Source organism: Penicillium citrinum (assembly GCF_028827155.1).
Source record: "Penicillium citrinum strain IBT 23319 chromosome Unknown utg000001l:1.0-4955037.0:1.0-4956770.0, whole genome shotgun sequence".
NCBI classification, from domain to species: domain Eukaryota; kingdom Fungi; phylum Ascomycota; class Eurotiomycetes; order Eurotiales; family Aspergillaceae; genus Penicillium; species Penicillium citrinum.
This window is the reverse complement of record NW_026622686.1, coordinates 2,883,296-2,895,783: the sequence shown is the minus strand read 5'-3', so window position 1 is coordinate 2,895,783 and position 12,488 is coordinate 2,883,296. Positions and strand designations below refer to the sequence as shown.

Sequence of the window (12,488 nt, the reverse complement as noted above, 5' to 3'; positions counted from 1 at the left end):
AGACTTTGGCGTATGTATACTGCTTGGCTGCAATTAAAAAAGAGTAATTTCTGGACAGAATGCTTTAATTTACCAAACCTCCTCTTTAATTCCATAGGACTTCTCTCTCCAAAACGGGCAGGTGCCCGTTTGATATGCACGTTTGTTCCTTCCTTTTCCCGCAACTCGCACTCTCCGCTATTTCCTATTTCAGTCTTGGCATTCTAACTTGCCGAAATTCACTTCTTCCATTTTGATTCTCTATCTTGTTGAACTACTCCAGTGCTTTAATTCTATTAGCATTGTCTGCCCCGAGGAAACTTCAAAATTGAATTGCGTTGATAGGCGTTGTCCAACAGAACACCGCGAGCCAAAACATGGCGGGCAAATATGTGCTAGAATGGTGAGATATTCCAACCATCTATCGATATACCCGGTGAAGACGACTAATCATTAGAGAAATACAGGTACAAGCAACTGGGTTCAAGAACCGTTGACCTTGTTGGTGACTTTGTCGGAAGTGAAAAGTTCATCATAGAAGGCGATTCTCTGTTACTGGAAATCTTTCCGAATGAGAAAATCGATTTCCTTCCGGGAATCCAGTTATTGTATGCAACCTATCCAGAGGAAAGGCTCTTGCAAAATTTGCGACGGCGCAAATGTGTCTTTGAGATAATCTTCTTTGCCCAGAATGCTCGTCTTTGCATTCCTGCACATGGAGACAAAAGCATCAAAGATCGATACCTGCTTAAACCCTCACATTCAAAAGCAGTGTTTTGATAAACACCTTCGACCTATTGAAATTAACGTTGATTCTTCGGCCAAGGGGAATCACAACACCAGCGGCTTCATTACATTCCCCGAAGATACTCATTGGCACAATACAAGACCCCTCGATCCTAAGAAATCACTGTTGTCACCAGCAGATCTCCTCCGCTACCGAAGAAGGAGCCAATTCTACAGGGCGGAAATGCAATGATATGCGGAGAGTCTACAAGGGTTCACATCAGGTCATGGTCCAGAAATGATTGTTGTTGGACCATCCCCTAAATTGAACCAAAGTCAACAATCAAGGCAGAAAACTTACCTTCCAAAGGCAAGAAGCTATCCGTCAAGCAGCAAGCGGTGATGACAATTCAACAGAATGCCGATGCAAAAGAGAAGAAAAAATAGGCAGATGGGACTTCAAGCAGCTGGAGTTTGAGAGAACATTAGATCCGATGTCTTGGTTCACAAGCATCGAACTATACTTCTCCAGTTTGCGCAAGCACAGCCGTTCCGGGGTGGAAGTTGACATATTTGCTTACATGCTCGAAACATTATGCCACGCAATATATGCGGAGCACAGGAACACCGAGAACAGGCTCTTGTTAACCCACGCGTGGGGAATTATCAGTCGACTTATGATGATCAAACGGGGCGTTAGCTCCAGTGCGTCACAGTACGTCGTAAAAGTCTGTGAAAGCCTCGGGCTACCAAAGGTTCAGCTTCGAGTTCAAGCACAGAATACCCAGCCACTTTCTTTCAAACCTTCAGAACGGTATAAGAAGCCTGGAAACGGCCGTGAAATCTCCGGAATAGAGTTTCAGCTTCTGTATGGAGGTCCCTTTATGGAACGCAGTATCGATTCATCGCCGGATGTACGAATACCCGAGTCTGAGCCTGACCGTTGGCAGCGAGAAGGACTTGATCAGATTGATGCGAAGGAGAGCGTCTTCATTGTTGCTCCAACAAGTGCCGGGAAGACATTCATCTCGTAAGTATTTATACCTTCTCAAGAGAATTAGTATTGACTTTCTAGATTCTATGCCATGAAGCAGGTTCTCAAGGAAGACAGTGATGGGGTAATTGTTTATATCGTTCCTACAAAGGCATTTGTCAATCAGATTGCAGCCGAGGTACAAACAAAATTTCGTAAGGTATACTCTTTGAAGTCTTCCATGAAGTCCATTTGGACCATTCACACTCGGGATCACGCATCAACAATCCCACTGGCTGTCAATTCTCATTACCGTGCCACACATTCTCCAAATCGTACTCCTTTCACCATAAAGGCCAATTCATGGACCCCTCGACTAAGGCGAATCATATTCGACGAAATCCACTGCATTCGTAAAGCCAAAGAAGGTGTCATCTGGGAGCAGTTGCTTCTCTTATCATCATGCCTGATTGTAGCTCTGTCAGCCACAGTGGGCAATCCTAAGGCGTTTCATAGTTGGCTAAAGGACACACAGAAGACCAACGGCCACGATCTCAAATTGATTCAGCATAAACACAGATACTCTGATCTCAGGAAGTATTTGTACAGCACGAAGGGACCTTTCCACTTCAAGGGCTTCCCTAAACCAGTTGCACTACCTCCTTTTGGGCTTGACGATGCATCTGATATGAGGTTCTTACATCTTGTGACGAGCCTGGTCGACCGATCCAGAGGAATTCCCGAAGATCTGAGCCTAGAGTCAAGATACTGTCTCAGTCTTTGGCAGGTGATGCATGATCTTAGAACCGACAATTTCCAGTCGATGCATCTCTCGATCCTCGTGTCTTCTTTTCTGGTACTATAATACGGAAAAGGCATGTCATTGACTGGCAGAACCTACTAATACAGCTTGTTGGAAAATGGATGAAGGACCGAGAATCTCCTCCATTCGAGACTCTCTTCCGACACCGTCGTTTACAGAATGAAAATACTCAACCGGTGAAGGATAGCGACACAGGCTCATCAAGAGAAAAATTTGAGCCTGTGAAGCCATTTCTCTCATGGAAAAAAATGACATGATGACAACAACCCTTCCCTTGATTTGCTCTCTTTATGCCCAGGGGGCGCTGCCAGCATTGATCTTCAATTACGATCGAACAATGTGTGAGATTATCTGCTACGAACTGTTGAATCAACCGAGGGATGCGGAAGAGATATTGAAGTCAGAAAGACAGCACTGGGAAGACTCAGAAGCGAAAAGGAAGAGAAGATCGCTCAACTAAGTCGACATCGTGTGAGGATCAAGTGAGGAAAGCTGCTTTCGTGAGACTGACTTGAAGGACAAAAGAAAAACAATGACATAGCACGCATTAATTGTCGAACCTTGGACTATTTTTCTCTTGAATAATATCGTTTTCATGTCTTCAGCAAAACAGGCCAAATCACTGGTACATCCGTAGTAGCAATTTACATTGTCCCTCAAGGCCTAGGAACTACTAGTTATTATTCGGTAGTACTTCCTGGTATTCAATATCCTAATATCCTAGCCACGTAGAACGAGACGACTCATGGTAGTACACTTTTGCAAGATATTCTGTTGGTCAGTAGTAATTATTACTAGTTTGCGGGTTTTCAGGCACTGGCTCTATCACTATTTGCGGAACGGACTCCATTTCTTGATTTTGTAGTATGCTAGTTTACATCCCAATATTCGATAACATATGACTGGAGAATTAGATTAAACTGTCAAAATGCAAGGTACTTCAGCTCATTCGTACTTTTTAGTCCGTGGAGCTAGCCACTTTCCACATTTTTCCAATATTTTCGACTTGCATGGCGACCAAGTGAAGTCATAAGCATAATGCCATCAAACACAACAGGGCTATCATTCAACTCTCTTGAATATTTTTCAATATCTCAAGCAATCGGCAGTGGGGCGATATCATAGAAGTTTGCGCACTGAGCCTTTTCATTCAGAACGACCCATGCTGCTGTTGCGCCCGGGATCACTGCCTGTTGAACAGATGTACTTCCAGTTCCTTTGTCGTTAGTTGTCAATGTTCCACCTCCAGTTGTGCATGGTCCACAGTTCAGGGCTTGTCCATTCTTGATTTGAATTAGACGAACATTGTAAGCTGTGTTGGGCTTTCCTCCGATCAAAGCCGGGACTGCGACCAGTTGAGGTGGTCCGATTTTAGTCGTAGCAAGTGAAACAAGACCAAAGCTTTTGGTCATGGGGGTACTATTAGGAGAAACAGCACCGTTGCATTCCCGGTTTGTCTGGGTCAAAGGGGCTGATTGCAGGGATATGACAGCCGCAGTGGCGGGAGTTGTTGTTAGGGCCAAAAGGCTTATCAAGTAGAATAGTCCTTTCATATTGAGCTCAAAAAAGATATTTGTTAGGGTAAATTGCGATGTTATCTTAAAGATTGCGTGAGAATCTCAGAAGTGAAGAAAATGAATTCTGTAGTGTAATTTCGGGGGTATTTATGTTTTCGATATGAAGCAATGGCCTGAAAAGTACTACAGCCTATAGTTTTAGCTAGTTAACTGGTGGTAGAAGCCTATCAAACATTGTACGGGCGTAGATGCCATCCTCTCGAGACGTCATGGAGTAGAATAGAGATGTTCCGGACTTGCCTATAGAGCCGCGTCTAGGAAGATTTGACGAAAGCCTAGACTTTCGGAATGTACACATGATCTCCTTGAAGATAGAGTTCACTGCTAGAAGTAATAGCCATCCCCTGGGGTTGGCATCTGGAAGTCTAATAACACTGAAATAAGCTCTAATTAATCTCAAGTCTAGTCAAGTTGAATGTGAGATGAACTATGGTTCAAGAGGTTCATGCTGATCATATGGCGCTTCAGAAACTTTGACAATTCTGCGACCAAAATTGGAGGCATGAAATCTGCCAAGATTTTTGAAATATCGAACCTTGGAACCGCTACAATGCATAGTGTTTACGTTATTCTAGTTATTATTCTGAATTGATAGATTTTTTTAGCATTCCACGGTTGAATTGTACCCTTCAGATGGTAAGCTAATAGTTGCAATAAAATTACCTGATATAATGTTCTAATATCCTATCCCGTGATTCGAAACTTGAGCAATATTCAAAATTACCTCGCGACGGAAAATAAGCGGACGAGATGCAATCCGGCCCAGTCTTCGTCGAATAGAATTTAGTCCAAGGTTTGGAAAAACCAGTTTGAGATTACCCAAAGGGGATATGGCTGAAGCCAAAGATCAAACGCAATGTTTAGATAGTTCTCAAACAGATAATTTCCCTAAAGCCATTGAAATGGACATTGGTGGGATGTCGAAGCGTCAATGAAATTCCCGTTTCGTCGCACCATTTGCAAGTGCCTCAATCCGGCGAGCATAGATATCCATGGAATGCATGAGCGGGTCACCGAAGACAACACCTCGCAGATCTAGATCCGTTGTACCACACGCCTCTACTTGCTCACGGGGTGGAAGTGGCGGAGGTTTATCGGGACCCATTGACGGTTTCTTCGCAAGACGACCATACAGCTGATCATTAGATCGAAGTAGTACGATCCGACCTGCAATAGATAACGTTGATCGGGGAACCTTCCAGTATGGTGACGGATGTCTTTTGCCTCTTGGATCGAAGAGTGACCAGACGGATCCGGGGGTTGGAGACGCATATAGATCTAATAAAGAGAAGAAGTAGTCTTTATCTGCCCGTGTCACTGGGTCGCCCTCATTCACAAATGAGAAAAACATTGATTTAGACGGGTTGGTACTGGAGGGTCTTTGTAATGGTCGGAGTGAAATTGGAGGAGCTCCAAAGGTAACACAATGAATATTTTTAAAGCATCCTCGGAGATGTGTGAGCTCGGATTTAGCTTTTGGTGATTCGGAAAGTAGATGGAGGTAGATTAGACTGGCGACAGCTCCCCCTGCTGAGTGGCCTGTGATAAGAAGTGTATATGACATTCGACTCGGGTCTTCTTCGATCAAAGTACGCAGTCGCGCAGCAACAGCAGGAACCATCTTTTTAGCAACGGAAAGAAATCCAGCATGACATTTATTTAAAGGATCGTCAAGAAATCCAGCAGTTGAGACAGGAGCGCTATAGACATTCACAGCCCAGTCACTGAAGCTCTGAGTCCCGCGAATGGCGAATACAATTGTGCCCATTTTATCAATCGGAAGTGATTTAATGACCATTGCCTTCGTACCCCGGCGCCAATCTGAGTTCACATAAGATTGTCGCTCCGGGCCTTGCGGCTTTTCGTATACTTGTAGGGAATAGCGTGCTGCAAGCCTGAGTAATGGATAGGTTGCAGGGTAACTAGTCACTAAATTAGCAGAAGAAATTGAAGCCCATCTCGATATGTTTCAACGCACAATTTGATATGAGGAAGTCTCGGTGGCATTCGTGAGTTAGAATAAAGATAGACTTTTGAGAAATAGTCGACTGGAGACGATGACTTCTTTTCCACGGGCCCATGTGTCCAACGATACCTTTTCCTTGTATCGGGTCTGAATGGTAGCGCACATGCAGCCACTGAGTTCTAGTTAGTTTCCAAGTAGCCGAAAAAGAAAACATGTAATGTTCACATACTCAGTTCATTCTCTTTCCCGCAGAAAGACCCTAGATCCATCAATGTGATGACTTCGTCCAGGAGCCTGGATGCGCTCTGCCTCATATTGGTGCCACCACTGACACTCTGCAGGACAAGGTTTTCCAGTTCCAGAATCGTGGCATTTGTTTTTCCTGCTGTATGTGCAACGAGGTTTGAAACCGACTGACTGATATTCACGCACGAAGTCCATTTCGTCAGGTCGGACGTAGGCTTTGGAGCTTGGTACACCGTTGGGTTCCATGTTGGAGGCGGGTTTGCTACCGTGACAGGGCCATACGGGCCGGGTAATTGACCATAGATCGGTGGTGAGGGTAGGTGCACAAGCGAGGAGACGCCGGTATGGGAATCATGGAAACCTGGCCGTGTTGGATATCCACCCTGAAACCCGTGAACGGTATTTGCGCTCTGAGGATTCATATAGATTTTTTGTTTAGGCCCATCGTTGTCTGGAGTTTTTCTTCCCCCTTTCCCTTTCACCCGCCGCCTATGCTTGTGTTTATCAGTCATAGTACTTGTTCTGATTGAATCTAATGGATATTGAAGCTCAGGTGCTGCAGTGCTAAGCCTGGAGCTGCCATACTGCACTCAGAGGCAGAGTAGAAATCATCTGCAAGAGAGGGCGGAAGCAATGACAAGCTTATGAGATGCAGGGGAATGCAGGTCCTCGTAAACTCTCACTTTGTACGAGGACATGCGCCACATTTGAGCTGAGAAATCGATAAAACGCGGAGTGATAGGTCGAGATGCGTGGTGCACAGCCCCGATGCGGGGGCTCTTCCACGCATACCAGTGATGCAAGCTAGCAGCAAGTCCTAAAGCTTACCGTGTATGGAATTGGATCCGGATGCAAGAAAAGTGGGATTGGTCCGAAGATCAATTAGGAAATTTCCTGCGTAGGATTTTGAATTTGTCGAGTAGAACCGATTCAAATTTCAATATAATCTGCATGCCCACTGGCAGGTGTCAGTCAGATCCTAAATTTCATCATGTGCCACCGATCTTAGCACACTAAAGTCTCCTAACATATATGCCTTTGGAGATCATTGAAGGAGACCATTGTATCCCATAGTCAATGATCTCACCGAGCTAGAGCACTTGAGTGGAATTTTTGACTTTTGGGCCACCGCATGCCTACGCTTCTGTGGGAAAAGAAAAGGCTATTGTAAGAGGCCAAATATCATGTCGTTCATGCTCGATGATTCCTCATTGAAAGCCAGCAAGGAACTCAAAGTCGTTTAATGTAAAAAATCATATATTAACTGAGACAGCCCGTCTCATCTTTTGCCATGAATCTCTCGGCTACGGTATGAATTTAGCAATGTTTAGAGGACCAATTACTTCCAAGAGGAGCTAAGTCTAGCCATGGTAAATCAACTCTTGAGCAGCATCATAAGAAATGCTAGTTTCTACCATACAAATAGCTCCAGACAGAGCAAATGCATAACTGAAGAGAAAATAGGCAGACCGTCACTGCTAACGCTCAGATTATTGTGACTTCTTTGCCTTCATGTTGTTCCGTCTGCGGCGCTTCAGGGCATCCGGGGTGTATTCAGTGTCAAGAAGGTAGTCCCACCAGCGGAAACTGCTTGCATAGTTCCCAATGAATTTCTCATGGTGGAGATCGTGATGATCAGCACCAGCCCAGAAAGGCAAGAAATGGTGGAGGCTCCAAGGAAATTCATAGCCACTGTGGGCATCGATGGCCTGGAACAAACGCAACACAATCCAGACATACATAGTGAGAATATGCAGGTCGCCGGTGAAAGCACACCAGAGAATAGGGCAGCTGACGGTCCCGAAGCCGAGAATCATCACCTCAATAGGAGAAGCATATTCGGCGGCCAAACCAAATGGTGCGGAATACTGATGGTGGATTTTGTGAATAGCTTTGTAGAGTGGACCCCAATGAAAAGCTCGGTGGAAAAAATAGTGCCAAGTATCCTCCATCACAAAAAATAATGCGATCTGATATGCCATGGTCCAAGGAGACGGGAAAGGAATCGATGTTGATAGACCGAAGAACTGGGCCATTGGGTGGAAAAGCCTAAAAGAGTCATTAATACTCAATCGGGTCTGAGAGATAGACGTCAGGTAGAATACCATTCCGTCGAAGGCAGGAACATACCAAATTTGAGGAAGTTCGACAGTAAAGTGGCTCAGAAGCACAAACTTGGCGCAATCCCATTGCTCACGTAATGAAGGTACTTTGTTCTGAGGCTGAATATTAGTTTCGATGGCAGCTGGAATTGGGTTGATCTTGGCTAGTGCCAAATGTTAGGCTTGCCACTTACACTTTGAATTTTGTATCTGTTGAAAAAACCCGAGCAATCGATGAAGACCCACGGAAGACAGCGGCCGAAGTAGAACAACTCGTGGATAACGAAGGACATGATGCCGGTAGCCAAGACATCATTCTGTATCCACGCATACCATGCAACCCACAATCTCTCTGCTACGCTCAGGTGGATGTCGGATTTGGTGATATCCTGATATTGGCCCCAATAGGTGCTTGGGGGCAGCACAGTAGAATTCCTAGGAGGGAAGGGTCAATATGTGACAGATTCCACCAAAGAATATAGTCAACCACTCAGGGGGTTACCAAAAAGGCGGAGGAGCCACATACATTGTAGTTCCTAGCAGGTCTTGAATAAGATAGAAGAAGCAGAGGTCGAGAGAGGGAGAAGTCTAATTCACGAAGAGGGGGGTAAAAAACAAAGGATCTGGACGAGAGTACCGTACATATATGCTTTGTAGTGTATATCCAATCCCCTAATTCCATTAAATCCTAATCCTCCTACAGTAAATTGAACATACGATGTTTAGGAAAATACCAAGCAGCTAATCACAGGCGGGCATTTACACATTATCCGGGGTTTGGTGGCGTCGGACGGCTATCGGCCCGTGTGGGCTGACCTTTGCGGCTCCCGGTCTCACCACTTCGGGAATGGCCTGCTCCGAGTTATCGGAATAACGTTGATTGACTATAGCGATAGAATTTGGGATACGACTGCAGTCGGTCTTGATCGTAGATGATGGTGGGTGCACAGTAGTCGCCTTCGGAACTTAGGTTGATCACGCGAACATCAGAGCCTGACTTCTCGGTGGTTGACAGTAGCAGTTTGGTCAGTAGTGCATGGCCCATATGATCCGTACCGAACTGGATTTCGTAGCTCTCCTTGGTTTTGGACTACGGTACTGCCATGATGCTTACTTGAGCTGAATTAGACTTGCGCCTGAGACCGAGTGCACGAATAATCACCAGCATTGTTCATCAAAATATCGAGTCCCTCAGAGCGGCTCTTGAACCCCTCTGCTTCCTCTTTTACAGTATGAAATGAGGCGATGCCCAATTTAATGTGGGAAATGTCGCTCTTGTGAACATCTCCCTTGATCTCCTGGACATCTTCTGCTTTCAATTGCGTTCTCGCCGCGAATAAGATTTCTCTCGGATGATGCTTTGCTAGTTGCAAAATTGCCTACCTTCCCAGAACAGCACCTCCCGTATTTAACATTAGTGTAGCACAAGCAGGATTATAGAATCCACACGTACCACCAGTTACTAGAATGTATTTACCGTCTAGGCTTGGTATATGCTTTTCCAGATCAAATGACTTGCCAAATAATCACTAACGTCCATTGCCTTCTGAAGGTGACGAGATTGATAATATGATAGTGTCTCTGTCAAGGGCCGATATTTTCTCCTTGCTCCAGAAAGTCATCCGTCCGATGGTCGTTTTGGCAGGCACAGTGCTATTTCAATGCTCGAAATGTCGAACTGATCAGGCTTTTCGATGACGCCACTCACTACCATTTAAGACTCTGTTTAGTCGAACCTCTTCAAACTACGTTCCCTCTAGGCCACGATGGTCCTGCTTCTGGAGTACTACTCGGTTTGTGTTCTGCCAAGTGTATTCGATAGTGGCATGGATGAATGGGTCGTTTATGAGATCTTTCCAAGCTCAGTCCAAGATTAGAACACCTAGGAATTAATCATCCAGAGCGATAAAATCGATCTCCTTTTTAAGATTGAGAGGTTGGCTAAGATTTGTCCGAGCCAAAATATATTTCAATCTCTCGAGGTTTCGTTGCGGCAGGTCTCTGGCAACTTTTTGAGGGGCTCTCTTTCAAGATTTGATCCAAGCCTGTTCCCCAGTTTGGATGGGGGTTCCCTCGCCTTCAGACAAGTTCGGTGTATCCGGGCTGTCAAAATGAAGACGAAGACGCTTTGTTCGCGGCTATTTTATTTTTTGACCTTATTTAGCAAAGGCACCTCTACCTTTGCTAAATCGTGGGCACGAAGCGATATAAAGCGTGATTATGGTGGCAGAAAATAACTGCCATAATGCCAAGATGTGAATGGACTCTTGACAGTATCCATACTACCGAGAGTCCATATAGACGGCATCTTGCCCAATGGATTAGAAGTCATAATCTAGGGCGCCGAGACGGGACGATACCTATATATATAGGTATATATAGGTGTGCAGAGGCTAGGCATTGTTTACTGGACGCATGATCGCTGACCCCGTGTGCCCACAGTGGTTTGTCGATCGTGAGTCGTTTTGAGCCCCTGAGTCTCCAATGCAAATCCCCGAAATACTGCAGTCACTCCCGTTGGCTATGAGGATGATGTTCATTATCAGAGGTCTAGATCTGTAGACTGGCTGTAAATTCATATTGAGCGGGGATGGAAAGCGGTGACTTGATTCGCCGCGACGCGTTCGCATGGTGGAACTACACCTCCCCGAGACAACATCCGACTTCTGATTATCAATGAATTATTAATTAGGAAGGGATGGCTGAAGCATCAAGCCAGTCCCAGAAGTCCGCAGCTACTCCGATTTATATCCTCCGCGGACATGCATCACCAATACATGCCCTGTATATCTTCTCTCAGAACCTGCGCCTTGTCTCCGGAGATGCGGATGGCTGGGTTGTCATCTGGGATCTAGTCACTAAACGACCGGTGACGGTTTGGAAGGCTCATGAAGGGGCTGTTCTTGAAGTTAAAGCCTTTCCTATGAGTGAGGGTGGATCGGAAATATACACGTAGGTCATATCAGATAACATCTGAAATACCTTGGAGCCATCATTTGACCTTATTAACTTTCTGACATAGTCATGGCCGCGACCATAAATTATGTGTTTGGAAACTTCGAAAAGAGGATGAGAGTTTCCTTGATAAAACTCTACCGGTTGATGTAGCGACCTCGAATAAACAGGAGAACGGAACGCAGCCATGGCTCTTACATTCCTTACCTGTGAATGCTCTCAACTTTTGTGCTTTTTCAATGATATTCATTGACATTCCCACGGAGAATAACACCAGTAAGGAGCAGAACTCAAAAGATACGAAAAGTCAAGACATTCTATTTGCAGTACCCAATGCTCTTGATTCCGGAGGAATCGACATCTTTCATCTCCCATCTGAGCTTCGACTCACCACTATCCGATCTGACCCCGCAATCAAAACCGGGATGGTCATGGCCGTGGAGATTTTCACATCGGCCTGTGGGGATATCTATGTGACATCTGCATACGAGGACGGGCACGTTATGGCGTTTGTTCGGAGAGGACCCGTCTCAGCCGACTGCCTTGAGCTTCCGAAACTGTCATCCAATCCATGGAAATGGGAAAGATTATATGTCAGTCGTCCTCACAGCCAGCCTGTCCTATCGATTGATGTTCCACCTTCACGCGACTGCTTTTTCTCTTCATCTGCGGATGCTCTGGTCGTTAAACATCCGATCCCCAGTCATGCCACTGGCGGAAACGGTGGCGAAGACCTGCCATTGAAAACTATCAATACAAAACATTCTGGACAGCAGGGATTGCGGCTCCGCGGGGATGGTAGGATTTTCGCTACGGCTGGATGGGATAGCAGGGTTAGAGTGTACTCCGGGAAAACAATGAAAGAGCTTGCTGTTCTCAAGTGGCACAAAGATGGTTGTTATGCTGTTGCCTTTGGACAAGTTGAAACCATATTTGAGCCAACTTCAACAAATGAATCAGAGGGACAGACCCAACAGAAGCAGACAGGTTTGGGACATGACTTCTCCTTGGCTACGGTGCACAATCAACGAAACCAAAAGGTTCAACAGACACACTGGCTGGCAATCGGTTCTAAGGATGGAAAAATTTCATTATGGGATATCTACTGAAACAAATGCTAATGCTCTTGTACAATAATGCA

The 12,488-nt window shown here is 45.3% G+C and overlaps 6 protein-coding genes across 6 annotated transcripts; 2 read left to right on the top strand and 4 right to left on the bottom strand.

The window, feature by feature from the left end:
• Window positions 1-1,385: 1,385 nt before the first annotated feature.
• N7469_001083 (putative DEAD/DEAH box helicase) lies at window positions 1,386-2,543 on the top strand (the record flags this gene model as incomplete). Its single annotated transcript, XM_056640003.1, has 2 exons — window positions 1,386-1,735; window positions 1,781-2,543. 2 exons carry the CDS (start codon window positions 1,386-1,388, stop codon window positions 2,541-2,543), a joined length of 1,113 nt encoding a protein of 370 aa, XP_056505760.1.
• Window positions 2,544-3,595: 1,052 nt separating this feature from the next.
• Window positions 3,596-3,913, bottom strand: N7469_001082 (uncharacterized protein; the record flags this gene model as incomplete). The annotated part of the gene is made up of 1 exon (XM_056640002.1): window positions 3,596-3,913. One exon carries the CDS (start codon window positions 3,911-3,913, stop codon window positions 3,596-3,598), a length of 318 nt encoding a protein of 105 aa, XP_056505759.1.
• Window positions 3,914-5,006: 1,093 nt separating this feature from the next.
• Window positions 5,007-6,712, bottom strand: N7469_001081 (lipase family protein; the record flags this gene model as incomplete). Its single annotated transcript, XM_056640001.1, has 3 exons — window positions 5,007-6,000; window positions 6,057-6,216; window positions 6,274-6,712. 3 exons carry the CDS (start codon window positions 6,710-6,712, stop codon window positions 5,007-5,009), a joined length of 1,593 nt encoding a protein of 530 aa, XP_056505758.1.
• A 1,068-nt stretch (window positions 6,713-7,780) lies between these two features.
• N7469_001080 (sterol desaturase family protein) lies at window positions 7,781-8,826 on the bottom strand (the record flags this gene model as incomplete). The annotated part of the gene is made up of 3 exons (XM_056640000.1): window positions 7,781-8,339; window positions 8,421-8,512; window positions 8,587-8,826. Coding segments are annotated over 3 exons (891 nt in total), but the record flags the coding sequence as incomplete, so codon positions are not given.
• Window positions 8,827-9,254: 428 nt separating this feature from the next.
• N7469_001079 (oxidoreductase) lies at window positions 9,255-9,932 on the bottom strand (the record flags this gene model as incomplete). Its single annotated transcript, XM_056639999.1, has 4 exons — window positions 9,255-9,482; window positions 9,523-9,739; window positions 9,776-9,906; window positions 9,927-9,932. 4 exons carry the CDS (start codon window positions 9,930-9,932, stop codon window positions 9,255-9,257), a joined length of 582 nt encoding a protein of 193 aa, XP_056505756.1.
• Window positions 9,933-11,090: 1,158 nt separating this feature from the next.
• N7469_001078 (WD40 repeat domain-containing protein) lies at window positions 11,091-12,456 on the top strand (the record flags this gene model as incomplete). The annotated part of the gene is made up of 2 exons (XM_056639998.1): window positions 11,091-11,344; window positions 11,415-12,456. The coding sequence occupies 2 exons, from the start codon at window positions 11,091-11,093 to the stop codon at window positions 12,454-12,456; spliced, it is 1,296 nt and encodes a 431-aa protein (XP_056505755.1).
• Window positions 12,457-12,488: the final 32 nt, after the last annotated feature.